At 52.4% G+C, this 25,778-nt stretch overlaps 2 protein-coding genes across 3 annotated transcripts; one reads left to right on the forward strand and one right to left on the reverse strand.

Moving 5' to 3' along the window:
• Window positions 1-1,942: 1,942 nt before the first annotated feature.
• LGALS2 (galectin 2) lies at window positions 1,943-15,210 on the forward strand. 2 transcript variants are annotated; one of them, XM_079303902.1, is made up of 5 exons: window positions 1,943-2,080; window positions 7,410-7,515; window positions 11,523-11,605; window positions 11,817-11,976; window positions 12,930-15,210. In XM_079303902.1, exons 2-5 carry the CDS (start codon window positions 7,510-7,512, stop codon window positions 13,074-13,076), a joined length of 396 nt encoding a protein of 131 aa, XP_079160028.1. In that variant the 5' UTR covers window positions 1,943-2,080; window positions 7,410-7,509; the 3' UTR covers window positions 13,077-15,210. The 2 variants fall into 2 exon arrangements, with proteins under 2 accessions (XP_079160028.1, XP_079160029.1); XM_079303903.1 differs by having other exon boundaries at window positions 1,943-2,062.
• CDC42EP1 (CDC42 effector protein 1) lies at window positions 14,011-22,261 on the reverse strand. Its single transcript, XM_079303895.1, has 3 exons — window positions 21,858-22,261; window positions 17,444-18,338; window positions 14,011-16,473 (listed from the first exon to the last, which is right to left on the reverse strand). Exons 2-3 carry the CDS (start codon window positions 17,886-17,888, stop codon window positions 15,680-15,682), a joined length of 1,239 nt encoding a protein of 412 aa, XP_079160021.1. The 5' UTR covers window positions 17,889-18,338; window positions 21,858-22,261; the 3' UTR covers window positions 14,011-15,679.
• Window positions 22,262-25,778: the final 3,517 nt, after the last annotated feature.

Raw genomic sequence — 25,778 nt, forward strand, 5'->3', positions numbered from 1 at the left:
CTGCTGACAGACGTGTCCCCCAGCCAGAGGAAAAAGCAGGTGCATTTGACCAATCTCTGCCTTGTCTCTACTTGGAGGGGCTGTGTTCAAGCAACTCAGCTGTTCCCCTCAGCTCTGCAGGCTTTTCAAAGGCAGTGTCCACCTTCTGGATCTTGCTGTTCCTGATGTGCAGCCCAAGTCCCCTCATCTTGGAAGTGGGGGAGATGCTCCTAGCAGAGGGTGTTCCTCTTTCCACAGAGGCTTCTCCTCCTTGAACATGCATCTAGAGTAGCCTGGTTCCCAGCAGCAGTGCTCTGTCTGAATTTCAGGAGGAGGTTGTGTGCTGGGATTTGGTAGTGTTAGAAGCTGTGGTGTCACAGTATGGTTCAACAGTGGGCTATGAGACTTGCTCCTTCTGACTGCTGTACTTCTCCTGCTGGTGTCCAGAGCTAGTGTGAGGCTCTCTTCAGCTCATCCTGAGCCAGCTCTCAGGAAAGCTGTGTCTGACAGAGCTATTCAGGAAAGATTCCCACCCCTTTCCTAATGAGGCCGAGTGAATAATAGAGATGTTCCTCAGGGATGGTGCAAGCAGTGCTACGTGCATGTTCAGGACCAGAAAGCAGGTCTCCACTAGCTTTTCCCTGCTGTTGTGCCTAGATGTGTGTCCCATCTTGACAGAAGAGATAAGCTATCTGTGTGCAGATGGGAACTTGCCTGGCAATGCAGCCACCTGTCCTCACATTGTGCTTATCAGATCCCTAGCTTGGGAAGTCTGTTTGAGACTGTTTGTTGGCAACTGTTTGAGGCTATTCAGCCTGGGATGTGATAAAATTAGTCTGGGGTGAGTCGCACTGAAGGCATTTAGTTTTGAATACTCTTTTCCTCTCTCTGCAGAAAGCATCCTTGGTCCAGGAATCTGACTGCTATTAAAGCCTAGTGTTTGTTTTGCTGCTGGGGGCTCTCTGGGAGGTAAGCAGCACAAAGAAACTTGGGGACAGCTAGAGAGACACAGCCAGGTTCTGGCCCCTGTGTGTTGCCAGTGGTGAGGAAAAAAAGGACAGCAGGAAAAGGCACAAACTGGAAGGAAGGGAAAGAGAGCCAGAGAGAACAAAAAGCTTGGCATGACTACTGGGAATGCAAAATAAACTTCCACTGTGCTCAATGAGGGCTTATGTACTACTGGCTATATGGGTCAGAAACAAGAGCAGAGGCTCATGGGCACAGTCCAGAGAAGTGCCAGGATGCTTATATGGGACAGGGTGTATGCTGGAAAGGGAGGCTAGGTGTCCCATCAGTGCAAAGGAGTCACTGCCCTGCTCCCTGGAGTATCTTGTGGAGATGAAATATCTCAGGGCAGTGCTGTGGCCCAGCTCTTTCCCTCTGTCTCAGTCTGAAAGTCCATAGGTTCAGGTATTTCTGGTGCCCTTCCCTCCAGAATGTGGGAGAAGAGGAATACAGAAAGTCGTTTGTGTGGGCCTGATCTTTTCTTAGATCTCCAGATGCCTGCAGTTCTCTCTTTAGATGCCCATTTCCTGCACTGAGTCAGTCATTTGGGGATTTGGACTGCCATTTTTTGGCAACTTTTCTTTCCCATGTCCATCTGGTTTGGTTTTTACTGTTTCATTTTGCAGTGCCATCAAAGGGAGTTTGCTCAAGCTGATGTTGCAGCAACAGATAGTTTTGTCTTGACAACCCCTTCCTCTGCAGACCTCAGTGATGGCCTTAGATCCAGGGTGGGTTGCCCCTTCAGATTCTCTCAAAGCTGATGTGTGGTAAGGTGGCTTGCTGCTTCCTGGTGGGGATGAAGGATACTTGGCTTTAGTGACGTGAACATGGGAGAGCAGACTTTTTTTTTTTCTCCCTTTCTTTCCAGCCTATGAGCTGTTAATTCTTGTGGCTTTTCAAAACTTGCTATTTCTCCCTTAGCATTTCTTTCTCTCTTTTTTTTTTTTTTTTTTTCCAGTGGATGAGCCACCCTTGGCATCGTGCCTCGTGCGTGTGACTCAGATGGATTCTGCTTGCCTGAAAGATTCCTGCAAGTCCTCAGAGTTGTCCAACCTGCCTGGGATCAGTGCTGGAAGCTGTGAGAAACACACTGAAAGTGAGTCCTACATCCTTGTGTTCCCTGTGCAGGATGGAGACTCGGGAGTCATACTCACTTCTTGCCTTTGCTGGGCTGTGGGGTTGAATCCAGGATGACTGCTCTGTGGAGAGAGGTCCCCAAGGACCTTTTGTATAATGGTGCAATGCTGCATTTCTCTTTTGCTTATTCTAGTTCCAGCCAGCTGGTCTCATGTTGTCTCTGTGGTGGGAAATGGTCCCCTCGAAGTCAAAGAAGTTGGGCTTGGGGCATCTTGGAAATCCCATGGCTTCTACTGCAGGAAGGCTTCTGTTCTTCAAATGCCTCTGGTTTTCAGGCTTAATTGGACCCACCCAAGAGCTGATTTTTTTCCACAGGCACCAAATGTCTCAGTACCTCTTGCTGATAGTAGATGGTGTGATGAGAGAGCAGCATCTTTGATACTCCAGCTGTATCAGCTAGGGGAGCACAGCTTCCTTTTAGCTTTTTTCACAGGTTTGCAGTGATTTGATTTGATTTTATGGCTGTGGAAACTCTAAGATGATAGTCCAAACAGGAGGAGTTGATTTTGGATGTGAACTTGGGTGTCTGCCTCAGTTTCCTCATGGGAGGGATCTGCAATCTTCCTTGCTTAATGGTAAGATAAAACTGTTGTAGATGTTGATCTTTTGGTGGAAGATACAAGTGGACCATAAGATCTCATGAAGCTGATCCTTTGTGGAGGGCTCTTTGGAAGATCCTTTTCCCATTAGGCTAATAATATCTCATCCAGAAGATGTGGGTAAAGCTGAGTGATCCCAAAAGTCCCAGAGAGAGGGAAGCTGTGAGCTTTCTATACATCTCTTTTCCAGTAGGGAAGCTTTCAACACAAGTGCATTTTTATCTCCAGGCATGTTTTTGAAAGCCTTTCCCACAACCCTCATTCCTGGCATGCATCTATGAGTGAAAGAATTAGAGAAATGAAGTCTGGAAATGGAACTGGGTGGCATGTCATCAGCCTTCTGAGCTCTCTTCTCCACCCTCAGCCAGTTGTGTTCATTCTCCTGCCTCTCAGCCAATCTGGGGACCCAGGAGACATGACTTATCTGTCTGCTTATGTTGATAAAAACAACCCCTTACAAACCAACTTCCTTGCAAATGAACCACCTTTCTCCCCTCCCCTGTGCACAACTTGGACCACACAAAAATATTTCCATGGGCTCCAGAGCTGCCTGAGAGAGACACCTCCTGCAAAGGTACAAGGACATCACTTGGAAGCCATCCATCAGAGCACATTTGAGCTCCCCTATGGAGATGGGAGATGCCAGCCACTGTGGCACCACTGCCCTTCTGATAGAGGAGGGAAAGAGATGGAGTCTGAGGCTCTGCATGTTCCCTGTGCTCTTGATCTGCTCAACTGATTGATGCAGATTCCCTCTCTCACTGCTGCCCCTAGCCCTGAAGAAAAGTGTGGGATTTCCCCCTACACTTTAGTTCTTCATCTGTCTTTGTCCTTCCTCCTCCTTTTCCCCCACATCCTAAGGAAGAAAAATTGCACCCTACAGCTGAAGAGGGGTGTTCGTGGAGATCCTACTGGATGCTGATGGCTTCTAATGTCTTGCCCTCTGCTTCAGATCATGGATGCTACTTCTGTACTTCCCATAGGTGCTCTGGATGATGCACTGTGAAGGAGTTGAGGCTGAAGGGGTGGCAGGACATTAACCTCCAGTCCTTTGTTCCTTCCCATTTTACTTGATCTGGATGCAGAACCTTCAGTGGTTTTTCTAGAGGAGCCATCCCACTCTTGGTAACATCTTAGGCAGGAGCTTAGTGCTCCTGGGCACTTTTTCCTTGTGCTCATCCTTGCTTTGGTTTCTCCTGCATCTCCTGGACAATTCTCTCCTGTACACACCCTTTGGATCCACAGACCTGCTTACCCAGTTTCTTGCTTACCTCAGCGTTTGGCTGAGGTAAGTACACTTTGTTCTTTCGGTCCTCCTCTGTTAGGAAGCTGGCTGGCTTTCAGAGCTCAGGGATCAGCTGGGTGTAGGTTGCAGCACTCTCTGCTGAGAGGCCAACCAACACCTCTTGACTGAAGGGGAAGCCAGTCCTATTCAGGAATTTCTGTACTGGCAGGTGGAGAGCTGAGCATCTCCATTAGGAGGTGGTGGAAGCTTCTTCTCAGTAGTATCCAGAGCCATGGCCTCTGAAAATCCACCCCACAGCCCTTTAAGGCAGGGGTCATTACCCCCTAGGCTTAATGAAGGGAGGAAATCAAAGCAGAAACAGGGCTTAATCACAACTGCCATGAGGAACTGCAACCAGGGCCCAGATGAGGTCAGACAACACGGTTTAAATCAGGTCACTGCTTGAGATTTATTGTGTGGAGTTTTTCTTTTTTCTTTACTCTCGCACTGAAATCTTTCCCCAGAGGCTATTCAAGGAAATAAATAGCCAGTGGAAACGGACAATAGCTTGCTGTGGAGTACAAATTATATGAAGCAGTAGGAAATAATAGCAGAGTAAGCAGCTGCTACTCCAAGAAAGAATGCATGGTTGGTCTTTCCAGCTCCCTTTGCCTTGAGCAGACACTGATGCTTGATCCAAGGCACAGGCTCCTTTGGTGCCTGGAGTGCCATATGGGAAAGGCACCTTATCTGTGCTTCAGTGTCATTCTCCAGTGCCACTTCTTTGGTGCCTAATTAGTACCAAGCCTTCCATGAAGGTGCTGAAGGGATTTCTCCCCTCTTCTTCCAGAGCTTGGGTTGATGTGGGAACAGTGGCACTTGCATCCATGCAGCATGGCTGCCTTGCCTTCCTCTATCTTCCTCATGCCTTCTGGATTGAGCATTATCTCTGGTGATGACCTGTACCAGTCCTGTAGGGGTCTGTTCTTAGCTCACATTGTCTAGAGAGAATGTGCTGGCTACCTTCTCCTCTGAGCCCCTTGCAGCCCTTCCTCGGAATACTGTTGAGAGAGATGCTGGGGACGATTTTGGTGTGCTGGTGTGAACTCTGGGGGCTGTCTCTGCCACAAAAGGCCCTGAGAATCCTCTAACAGCTGAGTCTACCTTGGCTGGGAAGTGGGGAAGTCTGTGGTTTTCCTCAGGGCTTCACACCTAGCTGGCTTATCTTCTGTCCAAATAAGAAAACAAAATAAAGACTGCTGCCAGCAACAATGCTGCCGAGGATCTTGGCAGCCTGCTGGGAAGGGTGGCATTCAGTCTGTTCTCAACAGCTGTGTGGGTGCCCTGTGGTACAGGTGGCAGCTCTAGGCTATGGTACATCAAGTCCTGCTGTCTGCAGGCTCCCCAAGGGTCCTGAGGTCCCATTGGTACTCCTGGTGGTCTGAGGTCGCCTCAGAACTAGCAGAAAGGCTGGGAAAGATGGTTGACCCCAAAATCTACTACATGGGACCTCTGCAAATAGAGCAGCTGCATTTTGTGGGGTGAAAGCACTCTGCAGGGGACCTGCCCTGCCATCCTTGTCATGAAAGCCAACATGCTGGCATTAGGCTCTTCCCTCTTTAAAATGTGTTTGGGGTTATTTTGTTTTCTTCATGCAAAATTGCACGTCTGCCTGCTCCCTGTTGGAAGCTTGCCCTGCCCTTGGGTTGCGTGTGGCCCCCACCCTCACACGAAGTGACTCCTTTTTGGGTCTTTGCTGTCTCTCTGGGAATGCAGCAGATGCTTCTCTGGTAACAGTGATGTGAACATGGGTCTCCCTTACCAGTACAAGCCAAATGCCCTGTGGCCTGGGTAAAAATCTTGGGGGCCCTGGAGGGGTACTCCCAATTAGGTATCTTATTATAGGATCATCTCTCTGGGGAGTGAAGGGTTCCTGGATCCTTTGCACCAGTGGCTGCCAGCTTCCACAGCTATTGTTTATGTTTTCCTTACTGCACAGATCCCCCACCTCTTTTGCAGATGCTCTGTAGCCGGATTTCCTCTTTCTTTGGGATTTACATTCCCATGCTATCATTGTTTCCCCAGGCTTTCTGCTTTGCAGTGTCAGCAGGGAAGTATCAACCTGTCCCTGTCACCCTCCTTTCATCATCGCAATTGCCACCTCCAAAATTCTCCAACTGCAGTGGAAAATTTTGACACTTTTGGGGTCCCTAAAGTCTTATCCCCTTCTGATGTGGGGAGCACATCCCCCTGCATGAGGGAGGCCATCTGCACAGGGCTGGTGTCTGACCATATGGAGGCTCAGCTCTGCAGACGAAGGAAGTCGCCAGTGCTGGCAGAATTGCTGCCTGGCTTCCCACTATTGTTCCCATTGGCAAATAAAAGGGGGGTGAACGCCCCTGCTGAGCATTGTAGGAAGGGGTAAATGTTATCTTAATAAAATCTCATGGCCCCTCTCTGAGCAGCTCATGCCTCTTTCCTGCTTGTCTCCCTCTCTGTGTATTCTTACATCTGTGGTACTTGTGGCTCTGCTTGTGACTCAGCTCTCTCCATGGGTAGATTTACTCATCAGGAGTAAAACTGGATCAGGTTGGAAGGCCCCACAAGGGGTTATCTGGTCCAACCTCCCTGCTCTAGCAGGATTGTCGCAGAGCACATCGCACAGGATTGCATACTGATGGTTCTGGAATATCTCCAGTGAGGGAGACTCCACAGCCACTCTGGGCAGTCTGTTCCAGTGTGTGGTCACCTGCACTTCCTCACGTTCCAGTAGAACTTCCTGCATATCAGTTTCTACCCATTGCCTCTTGTCCTATTGCTTGGCACCACTGAGAAGAGCCTGGCTCCATCCTTCTGACACCCTCCCTTCAGATACTGATAGACATTGGCTAGGTCCCCTCTCAGCTGTCTCTTCTCAAGATGAACAGGCTCAGCTCCTTCAGCCTTTCCTCTTAGGAGAGATTCTCCAGTCCCTTCATCATCTCTGCAGCCCTCTGTTGAGCCAGTTCCAGGAACTCCATGTCTCCCTTGTGCTACTGAGGAGCTACAGTAAGAGATACGTGCTGCTCTCCCTCTCAGGCAGCTGTAAGGAAAGGGTTAGTAATTTGCAGTATATGCCTTAAACAAGGGCTTGGTGGTGAACTTGTAGCAGAAAAAATGTCATGAGCACCTATGCATAACCTGAGAAGGAAGCAATGTTCCGGTTTGGCTTTGCAGTTCAGGTCGAAGTGCAGCTGTGGTGTGCTAGATAAGAAGTGAACTACTGTGCAAGTGCAAGAAGTGGGGTCACTTGGGGGAACACTTGGGTTTTGAGGTACTTGTCTTGCACAACCCCCAGAACAGACCCCTGGTGGCCATCAAATTGAGATCTGAGTATGCGCAATGGCAGAACCATGCCTACTCTTGCCTCATGCGCTAATGAGGAACAGAAACTCACTTCTACCTCTGCTTTTTACCCAAATAAGGAACTGCATAAGAATTATTCAGGAAATAAAATGAACTGGGTAAGACCCCACCATCAAGAAGCCCAAGGCACAGAAGAACCAACGTGACACTGCTGGATCCATGGAGGTGACTACCTTCTACTTGCCTTATTTCTTCTCTCTCCCTTTCTCTTTTCTGGATAAGATTAATTTTGTAAAATAAAGTCAGCATTGTTGAGCTGGCATTTGGTCTCCTTTGCACCTTAATTTGGGCAGAAGACTTCAACAGCTAATTGTAGCATTTTAATTGGCATCACCATTTTCTGACCCAATGTGTGTTTAACAGTTCTGAACTTTTAGTGTTCTTCCTGCTCAGTGGGAGATTGACCCTCTAAGGGAGATTGACCCAACTTTTACTGTTACTTTTTCTGTCCCTCTGTGGGTGACAGCTTTCTCCTGCCTGGTGTGTCTCCCTCTGAGGGAGACCTAAGGAAAAATGGTTACCAATGGTGGCCAGTATAAAGTTAAAGTTTTACTCTACTGGAGAGAGTAGAGAGGTAGTTGCCTCTCTCCTCCAGGGTTGGAATGGGTGTAAACTAATTGTGATAATGTGCAGACAATAGCTGATCATATTACTAGGTTGGATGAAAAATGGGATGAGGGAAAGGTAAGTTACCCATTAAAGGTAAGAAGGTGCAGTTTTGGGAGGTTGTTTATCTTGCATGCAAAAGGAAATCAAAAGCTCTCTGCCATTTGAAAAGGGTTGCAGATGTAAAATTTATGACTCTGAAGTCAGAAAATGAGGTTCTTAGAACAGCATTGTCTTTTGAGAAAGACACAGGAGAAATTGTAAAAACTAGTAGATATTCTTTTAAATAAAAACGAGCAATTAGAAAAACTAGTGTGTGCAGCTGAAAGATGAGAAAAACAGATGCAGAAAAATCTAGGTAAACTTCTTGATAAAATCCCACATGAATCATCCTTTAATTCAGTCCAGCACATCTATAGGGTTGCATATTGTGAGGTTCCTGAAACATGGGATGGGGACATTTGGTACAATGATTATGATTTGAGGCAGACTCTGACCCTACCCCAAAAGCAATAAAAGTTCAGCCTTTAATTGAAACTGAAACTGCTGGTGAGGCGGGTGGAGAAACCTATACTACTGTTCTCAGCAGAGTAAGATACATTGTTGGAAGAACAGTCTAGATGTTCAGGGGAATACAAAACTGAATACAAGTTTCCTTTATGGGCAGAGATCAGATCTTGCTGAGTGAGGAAGAGGCAGAAAGATTCTGGTGATATAGAGTATTTTTAACTACTACCCCAGATAAACATAACTACTCATAGACTGCATGAGCTCCTACTGGGCTGAGGGGAAAGACCCACAGGACACAGGAAAGCCTACTGCTGTTTAAAAGTACAGGATTCTGAGATCTGGCAGCCTCTGTGCAAAAGGCAGCATGTGTTTAAGCAGTGTGTGAAATACATCAATGAAGGCAGTTCCTGAGTGTAGCTCCCGTCAGTCCAGCCAGATTAACTCCTCCCCTTCATGGCCTTCCAGATAGGCTGAAACTGTATCAAATGCCAAAGATCACATACAAATGGATGGCACCATGAATATTACTGCAGCAGTGGCACAACCACTTATAGACCAAATTCACATACCTACCTGATATGAATTCACCCAGGAAACAGGGAATTGTGAGTGCTGTATGGAATGGGTTGGAGCAACATCTGGGAAGCCACCTGAACCCCCCTGGTGGGTCTGTCAAATTTATACCAGCACAGTAAAGCCACAATCTAAATCAAGATTTGATTAGATTAACAATACCCACTGCTGCAGGTGCTGATAGTGTGGTTACAGAACTAAGGCTTTCTGTGTTACACTTGGGAAGTGAAAGATAGTTCTGTAAAAATCCATGCAATTATTGCCAGATGGATAATGCCCTCCTGTTAACCCACTGTGCACTGGTTAGACAGAAACTGAGCGATTCAGCTTTATGGTTTTTTCCAGATTATAGATATCCTGCACAGTAGGAACTGCACCTAGAGCTGAGGGTTCTCTTATTCCAGCTTTGAGCATCCACAGGGATTTTTAGCTTTTGTGCATACTATGGTTTGCGAGTTTTAATTTGTGTACGTATTTGTCAGTTTTGTTTACAAATTTAACCAAGTAATAAAGGTTAATAAGTATGGCATTTATAAACTGTGTTGGAAAGAAATGCCTTGGTTTAATATGTTTACACTTAATGAAAATTAGCAATTACTACATGTTTACTTATGCCTAAATCTGTAGAAGACCCTCTTCTCACGGGTACATGAAACTGAAATACCTAGCATACCCTCCAAACAGCAAATCCTTACTCCCCAGGTAAAAAGCAAGTTACTATGCAACTTAGCCAGCCATTCAATTTTGCTCCAATATTTGAGAAGGGGACCCTTGGCTCTGTATTATGCCTGTGATGGCTGCAGGGTTGCAGTGAAGGTGTGTACAGGTGTGCAGTGGACACAGCAGCATGGTGGGAGAGACCCAATGCCAGGGAACACCATCTCCTGCACTGTTTCCTGCTGGTTGCATGCTCAGCTCATGGAGGTTTCACCAACAGTTTCAGTGTCCTCTACAGCAAACAAATTTCCCAGGCCTGCTGAACTTTACAACCCCTTGCTCGTGGGAAGTGCCTCCAGGAAAGGAGTACTTATCAGCACTTACTTCTTCTTTCTTCAGGATGTTTTAGGGAAGGCTAGAAGCTGTCTCCCAGCTGTCTGTGCAGCAGCAGGATGACTGCACTCAAGTGCCCTCTGTAAGGCTTGGGAGGTGAACTTAGGGACCATTGATCTCCTGAGCCTCGACCTCCTACTCCATCTCCCTTTTCTACTTGACTTTTGGAGTCTTACAAATCAGGAACACTGTCCTGTGACTTACATGGTAGCTATTACCTGGGAAGAAGACAGCAGGGGTGATACTCCCCTGTGAGGCCAATATTCCCATACCTGAGTGTTAGGGAAGATAGGACTATTGAACCTGATGTTGCCTCCTCTAGTGTGTGGCTCCTCAATCTAAAAGGTTTGGGTCTAGATGGGGCTTGGATGGGAGGTTGCAGGGAGCTCCTACATATGGGTACTGGAATCCACACAGCTGAATCTAATGCCACAAGAAGGGAAGAGCTTGGATGCCACTATGTCACTCCTGCAAAGACACTCCATAACTCATGTCATCTGGAGGGGATGTGTTGGTTGTCCTCTCCTCCAAGCCCCTTTGACCCCTTCCTCAGAGCAGTGTGGGGAAGGACGGTGACCATTTTAGTGTGGATTTTGGAGCTGCCCCTTGCCACAAAAGGAAGGAGCTGGGATGTTCTTTTGGGTGAGCTGTTACACACAGGAAAGAAGTGAACATGGTCACACCTCCTTGGACAGTGGAAAGGTGTTTGTCCTGTGTCTTGTCTAAAGCAGCACCTGTAAGGGCTGTGTGTCTTTCCACTGGGAGCCCACCAAGGGGGCTGGGATTTGCTTATGTTTCCCAGAATCCCTAGTGAGACATATACATATGGAAGCTTTTTGCTTGGATCAAAGTCTTCTGGCTTAATAGCAGCCGTTGGAGCTTACAGAGGCAGGGCTCATGTTAATGTGTAAGCCACAGGGAAGTTTAGGGCTGTAAAGTCCTATGTGCAAAGCATTTCTGCTGGTGTCTCCCTGCTTGGTTACTCTACCCTCTGAGGAAGATGCCTGTAAGGGCTGCTGCTCCTGTCCTCTGTCACCCAGGGTCATCATCTAGCAAAGCTGAGTGAGACTGGCAAGTCATAGCCACTCTCACCACTTGCATTTCTTGGGCAGCTTTCCACCAAACCCTGCACAGTGCCCCTCTGCTTTAACCCTCTTTGTATCTCTGCTGTCCCGCTTTATTTTCCTTCTGCTGAGGTCAAGCCAGTGCTCACTTCCTCTCGCTCTGATGTCTCTTCTGTCCTGTGGGCTTCACTCAGCCCGCTCTTCTCTTACTGAATGAGAAGTTCATGCAAGACCTGCAGCATGGAGGGTTTTGGTTGTCAGAGGAGCAACAGCTGAGAGCAATATCTGAGAGCAGCACCCTCTCAGTTGCAGTGGCAGGTCAGGAGGAATGGCTGAAGGAGACCCACAGACTATTTTTCTCTGTCTTAGGGAAATATTGAAATCTTAAACCTGGATATTAAGCCTGGGAACATCCTGAAGGTGAAGGGCAAAATACCTGTTGATACTGTTGGGTAAGTACAAAGGAACCACCTTGGCATGCCAGGGTTGAAGGTGGGTTGTAGAGGAAGGTGGTTTTCCAAGGGTCCAGATACAAAATAGCACATTGTTATGCCACCTGCAACACTGAGGGAGGAACTGGGTGCAGAGACGTGTGTTGGATCTCAAGTCTTCCAAGACTCTCTTCTTGTCCATGCATAAGACTTTCCTCATGCTCATTTACAGCTTCAGCATCAACCTTGGCTGCAACTCAAGAGATCTGGCACTTCACTTCAATCCCCGCTTCAACGAGAATGTCATCGTGTGCAACTCCAAGTGCTCCGATTGCTGGCAGACGGAACATCGTGACCACCACCTCTCTTTCTACAGGGGCTCCACTGTCAAGGTGAGGGCTCTGTGCCACCATGGGTTATGGGGTATATGTGTTGACTATGGGGGATGTGAGGAATGTGTGGTTAGCAGATTCCCATGCCATAATTTTCCTGGTCCCACCCAATACCTCCTGCTCCCTTACAATGGCCCCTCGTCTTCTGGGATTTTGGTACTGATTACCATTTCCACTCCTTGTTCAAAACTGCAATGCTGTTTCTGGGAATTTTATATGAGTCCTGTCTATCTCACTTTGTTAGTGCTTCCTGGCCCCTCCATCTGCCCAGCAGGTGAGTATTCCTGGGGCATGTATGAAAGTAAAGAGAGTCTCTAAGAAGCAGGATCTTGCTGCTGTGTACCTTATTTCTCTCCCTCCCTCCAATGTAAATACAGGCTTTAAGGCAACCTAGAGCTTAGAGCAATGTCCAAAAGCCTCTCCCTCAACTCTTCTGCCCTCTTTACTCCTGGATCCATGCTGTCCTTTCTCTCTTCCAGCTATAGATGCTGTTCTAGTTGCTGCCTCACCTTATCTCATGTCTCAAATCATTAACAGGGCTGCATTTAGGAGTAGTCCAGTTCCTATAGCTGTGGAGAAAAAGCTTGTTTCCTCAGACAGAACTGGTTCTTGGGGAAGGGGTAGTGAGGTGATGGCTTTGGGGAACATTGCCTTTAGTTTGCAATGACCAGTGGTGCGTACTTGTCCTGTCTGCCTATGCATGCTTATCAGCAAAGCCTCGGGAGAGATCCTGTCCCCAGCCATAATCCATATTCCTGCTTAGACCCTTGATATCATTTCCTGAATTGCCCATTTCCTGAATTGCCCTCACCTCAACCCCCAGCACCTTGCTTGAAGTTGTAGTGTACAGGCTTGACCCTCTTATGTAACAGTCAGGCCTTTTGCCTAAATGCTGACCTCTGAATACCTTCCTTGCCCCCAACTCCTGCCCTTCCTTCTCTTTTTTCTCCCAGTTCTTCATTGAAATGCTGTCAGACAAATTCCGTGTGAAACTGCCGGACGGTCATGAGGTGTACTTCCCCAACCGGCACGGCTACCGCAAGATCAACTACGTAAGCATCCACGGGGGCTTAAAGATGATCTCCTTCAGGCTGAGCTGATGGGCAACACTTCCTAGCTCTAATAAAAAAACAAGCCAGTGGAAGACTGCTTGTTCCAGCTGCTTTGTCTTCTGTGAGAGCTCTGTGGCTCTGTGCAACCACTGACAAAGCCCGAGGTTCTCCCACCAATAGCAAAGAAGCCATTGTTGGATAATGCCAGGTACCTTTCAGGTCAGAACAGGCTGTGGGGTTGAAGGGATAGTGGGTAGGCCAAAGCAGGCTGTAGGTGGGGTTCAGGATGAGGACACTATATGATTGCTTGGGAAACGGTTGTGTAATCTTTTCACAATGCTCCATTTCTTCCTGCAGCTGAGCTTTTTGGGAGGGGGGATGGTGAAATGGGAAGGAAGATATAAATGTAAATGAAGTGGCATTTGATGTGGCTTTTGGTGCTACAAAAGTGCATAATTAAAAGGTGGGATGGGGGGGACAGCATAGGTGTGCCCCCAGCCAGCATTCCTACCACAGATAAAGGATTGTCTCCAGCTTTCCCTTTTACCTCACCTCACTTATCTGCTGGCACATTCCAGTCAGGTTAGCCATTACTGTGACATTTCCACAGTGGATCCTACTCATCCAAAACAAGGCAGGGCAGGCAGTGGGATTTGGGCTGAGCTACGTGGCTCAGTACCTTCCTGCACAGGACTTCAGGCAAATAGTCCCAATTATTACATGCTGCTACTCTAATTGAAAAGTATCTTGTCAGGCCAAAAGCGAGACTGATGTGTGACAGCAAACATTGGAACACTTCAGGCTGGGTGGGAGGAGAGCAGAGTACAAGAGTATCTTACAGAGAGCCTGGTCCAAGGCAAGGTGGCAGTGCCCCTGCCCTCCGTCTCCGTTTCCTCACTGCCCAAGATGGTGGCTGGGGCTCCAGCAGACATAGCAAGGAAGACAATAAGGTCACAGCAGCCAAGGGGATGCACCAGACAAGTTAGTATCAAAACTGTTTTAATAAGGACAATAATAAGTGCATGGGATACAGAGGGGAGACAGAAAGGATAATTCCACAGATATGGGTCTTTGGCCTTGTGTTACGGTTTGGGAAACAGAGGGCAGAGGGGAGCTCATCCTGGGAGCCCAGGTCCCCACCCTGGAAGGTGCAAGGGAGAATAAGGCTGATCCTGCTGGATGCCAGTGGCCAGACATGGGGACTTCTTGAAGCTGATGCTTGCCCTGGTTTGTTGCTGGTGGATAGCATGAAGGCAGCCCCTTGAAGAGGCTGGGGAGCATGGGCTTCCCCTTAACCTTGGTGGCCTGGCTACAAGTGGCACTTCCATGTGCAGTAAGTGCACACTCTGGAGCTCTTTATCCTGCTCTGAAGAGCTTCCTGGCAAAAGCAGCCTGGCAGCGGGTGAGCTGAGTGGGAGCAGAGTGCTGCAGCCATGGCCCAGCATCTCCTCCCACTGCACACCCCCTCCTGTCCCAGAGAACAAGGGGGGTCCTGTGAGGGTCCCTCTGGTGACCTCAGCCCCCGAGCATGCTGGCTCCACACCAGGGCACAAAGGCACTTCTGTGAGGGCCCGTTTGCACGCGGGCCAGTGTGGGGGGCAGCTCATTCCAGGGCGGCTGTGTCACCCAGGGCCACTGGGCGAGGGACATTAGCCATGGCCTGCATTACCCTTGGCAAAGGGGTGTGCTGCAAAGAGGGGCGTGTGTGTGGGGAAAGGGGAGGGGGACAAGGATGGAGACACAAACTGTGCCACCACCATGAGGATGGTGGCACAAACTGAGTGGCTGCAGAGGAGTCTGCCCTGTTCTCAGGCAGGGGGAAAAGAGGAATTTTTAGGGCCTGTACTGCTGGATTTGGTGAACTGACAACCTGCCTTTGCCACCAGTCAGCCAAGAGGTTTCTGCCCTCTCAATTGCTGAGAGGAGTGGGAGTCAGGAAGCTGTCCTAAGTGATGCCCAGCAGCAGGAGGCAAGTGGAAAGATTCCTGATTATTTCTGTGCATGCTTTCTCCTCCTGAACACTGAGCACACAGCTTTTTGGGGGAGGGGGGGCAGGGGAAAAGAGAAAGCTCAGGTCTGTGGGGTTTGCCTGCCCTTTGGGACCCCAGCTGACCTTCCCCTGTTGATAGATGTGCTCTACTGAAGGGTTTTGCACCAGCTGGAGCTGGGGACACCCCATGCCCTACATGCCAGAGCTATCAGTGGGAATATCTCTGGAGAGTCATTGCAGAGGATGGTTGGGGACACCAGTGGCAGGATGGAGTATGTCCCCAGACATGCTGGTGGAGCCATGCTGAGGGCTGAGAGAGAGAGTGCTGGGGAGAATGGGATGGGGTAGGAAGGATTTGGGGTTCCTTTGGCACATGGGAATGTTCCTTTGCTGTCTAATGACCGTGAGGCTGGAGAAGGGGTGCTATGCCTGGCTCTGTGGTGCCCACTGGCCCTCTGCAGTAGCCTGGACCAGCCCCAGAGAGTCCCCCAGGAGATGGGCTCTCCTCCTGCCCTCCCCAGCCCCAGTGCCCCCACTTGGCAAGGAGGTCACCCACTGGGTCTGCCGGTGACACTGGCACCAGCGGGTGGGGCACAGGGAGGAGGGCAAAGACCCTGGCACCAGTGTCTCTGGTGGGGTCTGTGAAGGGAGGCATGGCTGTTCACACCTTGACTTCATCGTCCTCTTCCTCCTCCTCATCGGCATACTCGAAGGAATTGCTGCGGCCCCCTGGGGCACCACTGTAGCTTTCCTGCAGGCTGGAGAGCTTGGTGTCCTCCTCCTCTCCTTGGTTCCAGCTGGCCTCGGGGGAGCAGCTCTCCCTGGTCACCTGTGACCCCCACAAGGTGCTGCTGGGGCTCTCCCACAGGGTCTGTGTCCGGGCCTGCCGGGGACCCTCGCCCTTCTCCGAGCTCCGTGGGGTGCTGGTCCCACCGTAATGACGGGCCAGCACCTGGGCTGCTCGGTCAAACTCTCCAGCCTCAATGGTGCAGTCGTTCCAGTGGCCCTGCCACGGGGACCCTCTGGGCGCTGCCCCTGGCCCCGAAGCCCAGGCAGAGTTCGCTCCAGCGCCCTCAATGGCCCGTGCCTCTCCGTTGGCATGGACCGACAGACCCGGCAGGGAGCTGGCCCCCGGCAGGGTGCTCTGCCTGGAGCAGTCCCAGAAGCTGGATGCTGCCTTGTCCTCTTCGTGGGATGCACACACTGCTGGAGGGACCCTGTCCTTGGTCCCCTCTTCACACAGGAGGTGTGGGCCATCTTCCCCCACCTCATTGCCATTGGTTTCAGAGAAGCTCATCACCTGGAGGAGTTCACTCATCAGGGAGGGTCCCAGGTCTAGGCGGAAGGACAGTAGGGAGTCGGAGCGATCCAGCTCATCTTCCCCAGGACAGGCGCTCTCCTGGGCCTTCTCCAAGCGAGGTCCACGAGGGATGGTACAAAATCCAGACTCCAGCCCTGTGAGGAAGAAGGTATGGCTGGTGAGGCAAGGGGGGAAGCCTGACTTACTTCTGCAGGGGATAAAGAACACTGCAGCCAAAGCGGCTCAGATCATGCTCCTGCCAGCGGCACTAGCCTCTAAAGGACAGGCCAGTGTCTCTCTGGACATCTGCAAAGCCCAGAGTTACAGCAGAGGGTCTCCAGGTGGGCTCTGGGCTTGGTAAGATGGCAGTGGGGGCTGAGCCAGGCAGGTGAGACCAGGAGATGGCAGCATTGCTTCAGCCTGCCTTTCCCTCTGAGCCCGGCCACCTCCCCCAGCTGCTGCAGGCACCCTGGATCCAACCCCCACCCGAGACCTTCTGCTCCAGACCTCCCTCCCTGGGGAAAAGCTGAGCACAGCCAGTGCTGGGAGGCTGGAGAGGAGCCCCACAGATGTGCTATCCCATCCTTTCCACAACCCCTCCGCAAAGGGCATCCTGGCTCCGCAGGGAGGGATGTGGACACGAAGGAGAAGGGTGGATGGAACCCCTAAGGAGCAGCACATGGAGATGCAGAGGTTGGCACAGCTAGGGACAGGGTTAGAGCATCTGTATGGAGGTGGGGAAGGCCATGCTGTGGGTCCCCTTGACCTCACAACTTTGGAGTGGAATTGTTCCACTGTCCCAACACCTTTTTGACTTCCTCAGAGAGGCTGCTCAAGTGAAAAGTATAGGGCTGAGGGTAGATGGGGGAGCTGCCTTACAATGACTCCACACAGGCTGCCAGTGTGGGGCTACAGGAGAGGGGGAGGAACAGAGAAACCATCCCTTTGCCGCTTTGGGAGGAGGTCCTGGTTCAGAGCATCATTAGGATTATCTGCTCAGAGGGATTGCCAAGACCAGGGCAGTCTTAAATATCCCATTCCTCCTAAGTAACTCACTGGGGAGGAAACTGAGGCATGGAGAAAGCCTGCAGAGGGTGCTCAGCCTCTGCCTGGCGCTTCACTCACCGTAGGCCTGGTGTGTTTTGGAGAAGCTGTTGGAGGCGCTTTTGAAGGAGAACTTGCTGGTCAGGCCCCGTCCGGCGCCGGCCCCGTCGTAGGAGCCCTCGTTGAGCTGCGGCAGCGACACGGCGTTCTTGATGATGGGCGAGATGGCGGGGGGCGCCGGCGAGGCCCCGGCCGGGTCCCCGCTGCCCCGTCTGCGCAGCGGCGTCCGGCGGACGTGCCGCAGCGTCCGGGCGAAGAAGTTGTTGGCCTTGGCCGTGTCGGCCCCGCCGTGGTTGCTGAGGAAGGAGGTGTCCCCGAAGACGTCCCCGCCGCGGCCCACGTGCATGGTGTGGCGGAAGTCGCCCAGTGGCGGGCTGATCATGTCCGGCGTCAGCTCCGACTTCAGCCGCCGCTTGCCGTGGGAGCCGGACACCCAGCTGAGCACTGGCAGCTTCCCCAGGCTCATGTTGCACCCTTCACCTTGCCTTTGAAAAAGCTCCAAAAATCAGCCCTCGGCAGGCCTGCAGCGCTGGGTGCTCTGTCACATCCCCAGCTTCCCCATTGCTTCTGCTGCGATGCTCTTGGGGTAGCAGCTCATGTCACCTTGGCTTTCTGCAGGTTTCCTGCTTCCCTGAGCTACGTCGTGCTCATGAAATCAGCTCACAGGGTATGTCCTCAGTGGTGAGGACAGTGGTGACACAGAGATGTCCTCAGGCAGTGTCTGGGTCACCTCCTCGTTCTGCGGAGGTCACTGGAAGCTGTGTCTGATTATGGACTTAGAGGTTAATCCACCGTCCTCTACTGCTGCTGAGTGACTGGGAGTCAGTCACGGATGGGGCAGCAGGCAACTCTCTTCAACAGAAGAGAGCTTCGGGTGGACTGGCAGGGCAAGAGCATTGGTCCCCTTGCTGGCCACCTAAACAAGGCAAGAGGAGCAGTGAAGCCCTTGGATAGGATTTTCCCAATCCCATTGGCAGTACCCACAGAACAGCCTGAGGAGGTTAAAGGCAGTGGTTAAAGAGGTTAAAGCCTCTAACCAGCAAGGTTGCTACTGCCTGCCTCCTTACCTGGCCCTTCTCTTGGGGAAGAAGAAAAAGACTTTCCTCCAAAAGCATGTGCTCTCCCTCTCTTTGCTGACCTACCTCAGTATGCCTTAGTTTCCCTTCTGCAAAGCAGCTTTGCCAGACCCACACCACGACACAGGCTGAGGATTTCCCCCCGAGGCAGAACCTCCTCCCAGAGCAGTGCCCTGCTTGGCTGCCCCAGCTCCTGAGGCGAGAAACCTCTCCCTCCTTTTTGCTATTCAGATGAACCCTTGAGGAGAGGGTGAGGCCTGGGGCCCATGCGCTTCTCGGGGAGGAGTGGTGGGAAGCAAAAATGCAATATTTGTATACTGCTTTGTTTGTCCTTCACTGGCTGGGTCCCCGGGTGCTGGGCAGACATGTTGGAGAAGCAGGGAGTCAGCAGTGCAGGAAGAGCAGCTGCTTTGCAGACAGGGGAAACTGAGGCACGGCAAGGGAGGTGATTGTCTGAGGCTGGAGAAGGTGGGGTGGATCCCTGCACTCAGGCAGGTCCCAGAGGCTGAGGGGCAGGCAGGGAGCTGCAGCCGGATGCAGGGCAGGGTGATGACCTCCCCAGTCAGTGGGGAGGACTCTCAGATCGGCAGATCCCCTCTTGTGCATAGCAAGTGGGAGAGGGTGGGTTGGAGAAAGGAGAGGATTTGGTTGTGGGGCATCTCAGAGTGTCAGTAGCCTGGGAGCCATCTGGGGACATATCCTTCCCTGGGCTCAGGTATCCTTCCCTGTGGCTGGGGTGCCAGGACAGAGCCCAGTCCCTCCAGCAGGGCTGGCCGTGGGGACAGCATGCCAAGAGCTGACGCAGGAGATCTCTTGATCTCCATGTGCTGGGACCCTCACTGCTGCAGGGCTTCCCCTGCCACGTTCCCTGCCTCTCCTGCTTGTCCGTGCTTTACCTTGGAGCAGCCAGGCAGTGCCAGGATGGCACAGGCGCTGGTGAAGGGGTGTTCTGGACATGAAATTGCTTTCCTGGCTGGCTACATGCATTTTTGCTTTGCCCTGGCCTTGTTTGCTCACCCGGGGCCCCTCTTATCTGCCAAGGGTTAATGACTGGGGAAGAGAAAACAAACCTCCCCCAGCAGTGCCCAGCACCATTGGCTGACTCCCAGGGTGGCAGTGGCCTCCTGGGGTGGCAGTGGCTGGTGGCAGCAGGGACAGAACGGTGGCAGGTTGGGCTCCTGCTGGCCCCCAGCTCCTCGGCTCATGCAGCTCATGCCTTCCTCCTGCCCACAGAGGCCATGCAGTGCTGCCTTGCAGCCAGGACAAACCAGGCATGTGGCAGATTTGGGGAGCTATTTCTTTTCTCTGGCACAAGTCCATCCATAGCCATGGGTCAGGGCTCTCCTGGAGTGCAAAGGAAACTACTACGGTGGTCCCTGCAGCACAACTGGGGGCTTAGGACCACAGGGAGAGGGATGCCACCATATTTTTGAGCTGTCCCCAGTATCTCCCAGGAAAGCAAGTGACCCTGGGAGAGGGGATTAGGTGAGCTGCAGCACTCAAGTTTTTACTTTCCTCTGCACGTTGGAGCCCCTGAGAAACCCAAAATGCGGTCTGTTCCATTTAGCATGTGCTGCACCAGCCAGGGCAACTCTGAGGGGGGACCCTCCTACCCCACCCTAGGTACCCCACACAACTCAGCTGCCCTGCACAACCCTATGGGGGACATCACACCTTGGGATGGGATGGGGAGACAAGGAAAAGGGGAGATGCGGACAGAGAACATTCTCTTGTTCCCTATCTGGATAATCATTGAGTGAGGGAGTGGGGTGGAGCAAAGTGTGTCTCCTTCCTTGTCTCTGGGTCACCACAGGGAAGCAAGCCAGCAACTCCTGGCCCCTGGCTCTCCTTGCCTGCTGGCAGGCAGCAAGCACTGGAAAGAGGAGGGAGGGAGAGAGTGAGGGAGGGAGCGAAGCAGCTGCTGCCCAACCCTACCTGGATGGCAGGTTTCTGGCAGGCCTGTTGGGCTTTTCCTCCTTCCAATCTGCCCCTTTCTCCTCTTTCCTTCTGCCCCTGGTGTGGCTCCCTGCTCTTTTGGCCCTCCCCTTCACCCAAACTGACTCCTCCACGCCAGGGAAACTCGTGATTCTGTGGGCAAAGGGTGACCTGTGTGCTGTCCTTTCCTCCACTGGGCAAAGGGACCCCTCTCTCTGCCTGGTCATCTCTCTGTCCGGGTGCCATGGCTTCCACCTGGCAGCCCTCTGTGTTCACCAGTTCCTGGGACAGCAAGCCCACAGCCCACCACGACCTCCCTTTCCCTGGCATGCTCTCTCTGGCTCCCTTCTTGCCTCCTCTGGGAAGCCCCCTGCCTTCAAAGACCCCCTGCCAGCACCTCCTTCTCCTCCTCCCAGCCTGGCCTCCCCCATTTCCCCTGAGTTCAGCCGGTTGCCACTGGTATTCCACAAGCTGGGAATGGCCAGAGCTGTTCTGCTTGCTGGGAAGAGCGGAAACCAGAAAGGGGGGGAAAATAATCCAGATGTCTAGTTGGATAGAGCTGCTGAAACCAGCCTCTTCCCTCCCCCAAAGGGGACATACTGCAAAAGAGGGTGAGAAATTTGGGGTGGTCTCAACAGCAGGAAGAGCGGGTGGAAATGGCTGTGGGTGGCCAAGAAGGCTTTCCCAGCCTTCCTGAGTGATGAAAAAACCTCCCTTTCCCCGAAGGAAGGGAGGCAGAGTTTCCCTATTGGGTGACTGCTTTGGGATGAGGAAAGCAGCAAGGACGGGGTTTTGGGGAAGGGGGAAAGGGGCTTGGCTGGCTGGGTTGGGCCTCTTTCAGCTTTCCTGGAGCAGTGCCGGGCAGTAGGCAGACGCCTAAATCTGACTCCTGTGCTGCTGGCTGCTATATATATATACAAAGTGATATCTCTTTATAACAAGGATATTTTTCCAAGCAGACAGGCTGGGATATAGAGGGAGGCTGGAGCTACGGAGATGGGCAGTTTCCAGCCATCCCTTCCCTGTTCACTTGTGAAAAACTTCTCCCTTTCTTTCTCCATACCCCCAGAACTGAGGTGCCGAGAGCCTGGGGGGCTTTGAGGGGTATCCAGAGCAGGGTTTGGGAGACAAGCGTCCTCCTGCCTTCCCCCGTCCGTGGGACCCTCTTCCACTCCCCTTACTTTCCTTCCCGCCTCTCCCCCCTGTCCTGTGTCCCCTCTCTTCACTCCCAGTTTCCTGTTGCATTCCTGCCTTCTGCTCCCTTTCTTTTTTACCATCCTTCCCGTCTCGATCGCCTTGCCACCCCTCCCGCTTCTTCCCTCTCCAAACACCTAACCCTAACCCTCACCACCTTCTCCTTCTGGTCCCGACACCCCCCTGCCCCCAGCCCAACAAACTGATGAATCAAAACTTTCGGGATTTACCTCTTTCGAGCCAGGCTTATTCCTTTTTTTCCCCGTCCTCCAGACGAAAAGTTGCGAGACACTGTCGGCAGGCCCCTGTAACTTGTTCCGAGGGTTACCGGTGCCGTGTTTCGGAAAGGAGCGGGGGAGAAAGGGGAGGCATGGCCCCCTCCTTTTCCCGAGCTGTCCCCCCAAGGCAGGCTCTCCCGGGCTGACGCCCTGATGCCACGGGAGAGAGGGAGCGAAGCTGGCGGGGAGGGGACGTGGGGAGGAGGAGGGCGGGCTGCAGCACCGCCGAGCCAATCCTCGACCCGGCAAGGAGACCGGAGAAAATGAGATTTATTCCAGCTATCCAGGACAGAAAACTTCAGGAACTTCTCTGGCGCTCCCCTCCTCCTCCCCGCTTCCCCAGTGCCATTTCCCGTCTGCCGGCATTGGCCGCCTCCCGCTCCCGGTGCCTGCTTCCATGGGCTGGGGGGAAGGGGGACGGCCAGCGGACCTGGAGAGAGGAGCCTGGCTGCAGGGCAAAGGAAAGGGCTCGGAACCCTATAGGGTCCCCTGATCACATAGGGTCCCCATATCCCATGTTGGATAGGAAGTTCCCAGTGGTGTGGCACTGCCAGCCAGGACTGGGGTCTGTGGGTTATCACACCAGACCTGTGGGTAGCATTGGTTTGGGCATTAGATGGATGACAGCCACCCTGACGGCCACGTGGGCCAGGCTGGTATTTGTTACAGGGTCAGGACAAGTGTTATGGCATCAGGACAGGCATCATACCAGCGACAGTGTGTCAGAGCAGGGTGAGGGGGTGGCAGTGGATAAATGCAAGGAGGTGCTCTTTGGTGGCACCAGGGAGAGTTTCTGCCCACACAGGGGACACCACATCCCTCTGGTATTGTGTGTTATCCCTTGATGGGCACAGGGCAGAAGACCCTGTCTGTGCCAATGAGGGGCACCTGCTGGTGGGTGTAGCATCATCAGTGCCATTGGTGACCCTCGTGGCCTTCAGGCTTGGCTTGGTGGCTCTGCTGGGGACCACCTGGCCAGGCACAAGCACCTATTCAGGGCCCTGATGAGGAGAAGGGAGGTGTCTCTGCTGGTGAAGGCGAGACAAGACTTGTTGGGGTTAAGTAGGGCTTGGCTGAAGGGATGACAAGATGTCTGCAAAGGAGATGTCAAAATGGAGCCTGGCCGTTCACTGGGCTCAGGTGCTTGTGCTGGGGTGCTTGGGCACGAGCACCTTATTGCTCAGAGGTTTGCTAAGCAGTAGTAGTAGGGTTTGGCACGGTTCTCTGGCTTCTCTTCTGCAAAATGGAAGTTGGAGTTTCTGCCTTCTGGGGAAGTTTTCTCCATTAGGAATTAAGACCATATGTGCATGTTGGTGGTAGTTTAAGTGAGTCTGTGTGTTGCAGGAAGATGGAAGCTTAGCTCTGACGGGAGATGGGCTCTGCCATCAGTGAGCAAAGGAGGAAAAATCATGACACGCGTCCTCCCAGCTTGCCAGAGGTATGGTAGGCATTCCTTCCCCCAGGTCCTGCTCAGTGGAAGCTAATGGGGGTGGTGGGAGAGGCAGGAAAAGACCCTTTCTTTGGGTCTCCTCCCTCTGTACAGCCTGCCAGGGCATTTCCCCCCACCCTGCCTGAGGGGCTCCCCCTCAGCCCCATCCCTGTGCCCTGCAGCAGAGGCTGCATCAGGAAGCAGAGCCCAGGCGATGGCAGCCACCTCCACTGGGGAATGCAGAACAAATCATTTCCAGGTGGGTAGGGGCCATGTTCTGCTTCTTGCAGGGTGGCTGGCTCTCCACTGCCTCCTTCTCCTCACTCCTACTCCAAGCATCTCCATGCTCCAGGCCAGGATGGACTTCATTTCCCAGAAAGCATCTGGAAATGCCTTCTCTTCAGCCTCCTTCCCCAAACCTGTGATCTTGCAGCCATGCCAGCCAAGCTCTGACTTTTGTACTTCTAGCTCAAGCACTGAAGTGCTTTGGAGACCCCCCCAGGTATGTGCCAGCTCTGGGTCTCAGTACTCATCCTGGCTTCTGGCTGCTTGGTTACACCTCCTTGTTTCATGTACAACAACCTGGAAAGTCAATCCATACAATCCTGCTTCTCAGCCTATTTATCCACCTTGGCTGACAAATGAGAGGTGGCTGTGAGGCTGGACAGTGCTACAGAGTCACTGTACCACCCATGGGTGCCCTGGGCAGGAGCTTATCCCTGGACCCCTCCCAGCCCAGCTACCTCATTTACCTTCAGCCACTTCAACCTTCCCATCTGTAACCCTAAGCCCCAGGCAGCAGTACCAGTCTCTCCATTACAGAGAGACCGGCCACTGGGCTTATCATGGAGCAGACAAGTGGCCCAGCAGCTTTCCTAGATGAGGATTTGCTTTGACTACCACAACATCAAAGACAGGGCTGTGCAAATTGCATATCCTCATCTCGCAAGCATTCATCCCTCCAACACGGGGTTGAGGTCTTATGGGTGACTGACTGAGTGTGATGGGGAAGGAGAGAGGAATGGATAGGTGTGTGTTGGGGGGGGGGCTGAGATCTCTGCCCCACACTTCCTGGTGCTCAGTTCTTCATCCTATCTCATTTTGCAGTGCTTTCTGCTTGCAAACTCAATGCCTGGAGGAGGCTGATACAGGACCGCCCTTCAGTAAGGAAAAATCCCCCTACTCCCTTTCCCTAGTGCCTGGGAGAAGCCAAGGGATGAGGGCATCCCACCTTGTGATAGGGTGCTCACCCCTGAGTTTGTCTTCCCTGCCATTTCAGTTTGCTGCCTTTCCACCTGCCCTCATTCCCTGGGAAATTTTCAGGGATGGAGCTCCCAGAGCACAACAGTGCTGGAAACTTCCTGAAGAAGGAGGGCAGGCAGGGGGCTCAGTGGAAGGGGGTGCCTTGTTCAGTGCACAAGAAGCAGATATCCTGTTGCTGCCCAGGGTCCCCGGCTCATATTTCCTCATTAACTGAAAGTGCTGCTCATTTGCAGGTGACTTCCAGATGTTTCCATTCTTCTCTTGGGGCCATGAGGGCACATACCACATGGGCATGGGGATTACTGCCAGCAGTGGGGTGGGGGGCAGAACCACGATGAGGATGGGGGTGCAGAGAGCTCCCTTGCCCCATCTGGAATGGCCTCATCCAGCTCCCCCCTCCCTGCTCCCAGCCCATGGCCCTCAGTGCTGCCTCCAGCCCGAGTCTCGCTGCCCTGGGGATGAGCTGAAGGCAAAGCCGGTTCTAGGGTGAGCGAGCCAGTGTGGTGGCAGGAGGTGACACCCTGGGGCGAGGGATAGGTGTAAGCACCCAGCGTCTTGCCAAGAGCATCCCTGGTCTGGTGCCAGCTCTGCCTTTGTAGGCACTGGATCCCTCATCCCTTTTAGTTTCTCCACGGGGGTGATTTTTCCTCTGGCTGAACCCCTAGATATTCTTGACCAGGCTGAACCCATTTTTGTGCCTGTGCTGCGAGTCCCCCACACTGTGCCTGCTGCCTTTGAGATAAGCAGGGAAAGGGACCAGAGTGGTCTGGTTCCCAGAATCCTTGTGTTACACTGGGAAAGGAAATCTGGGGGATTGTGGTGAGCAGCAGCAGGCAGGCAGCAGCACTGGGTTAGACCCACTCATGTTAGAAGTGGGGTGGATAACCCTGCGAACACATATTTCTAACTTCCCCTACCAACTCCTCCCCTCCCCTGGAGCAGTGTGAGGCTGGAGGAATGGGACTGACCACGTCCTGCTTGTGGGATTTGCAGAGGGGGGAGTGTGTGCTTTTCCCCTGGGAGCAGGGCTGGGAACTCAAAGCCTTGGGGTTTGCCAAAAGCCCAGGAGGAGGTACGGATGAGTTCCCAGGCTTGTTGGCAGCCTGCCTCCCTCCTTCTGCCCATCTCCTCCTATCCCAAATATTTTCATCTTTCCTCCTCCCCCCATGCTCCCCAGCTTC

The sequence above is a fragment of the Erithacus rubecula genome (genome assembly GCF_903797595.1).
Source record: "Erithacus rubecula genome assembly, chromosome: 4".
In the NCBI taxonomy this organism is placed as follows: Eukaryota; Metazoa; Chordata; class Aves; order Passeriformes; family Muscicapidae; genus Erithacus; species Erithacus rubecula.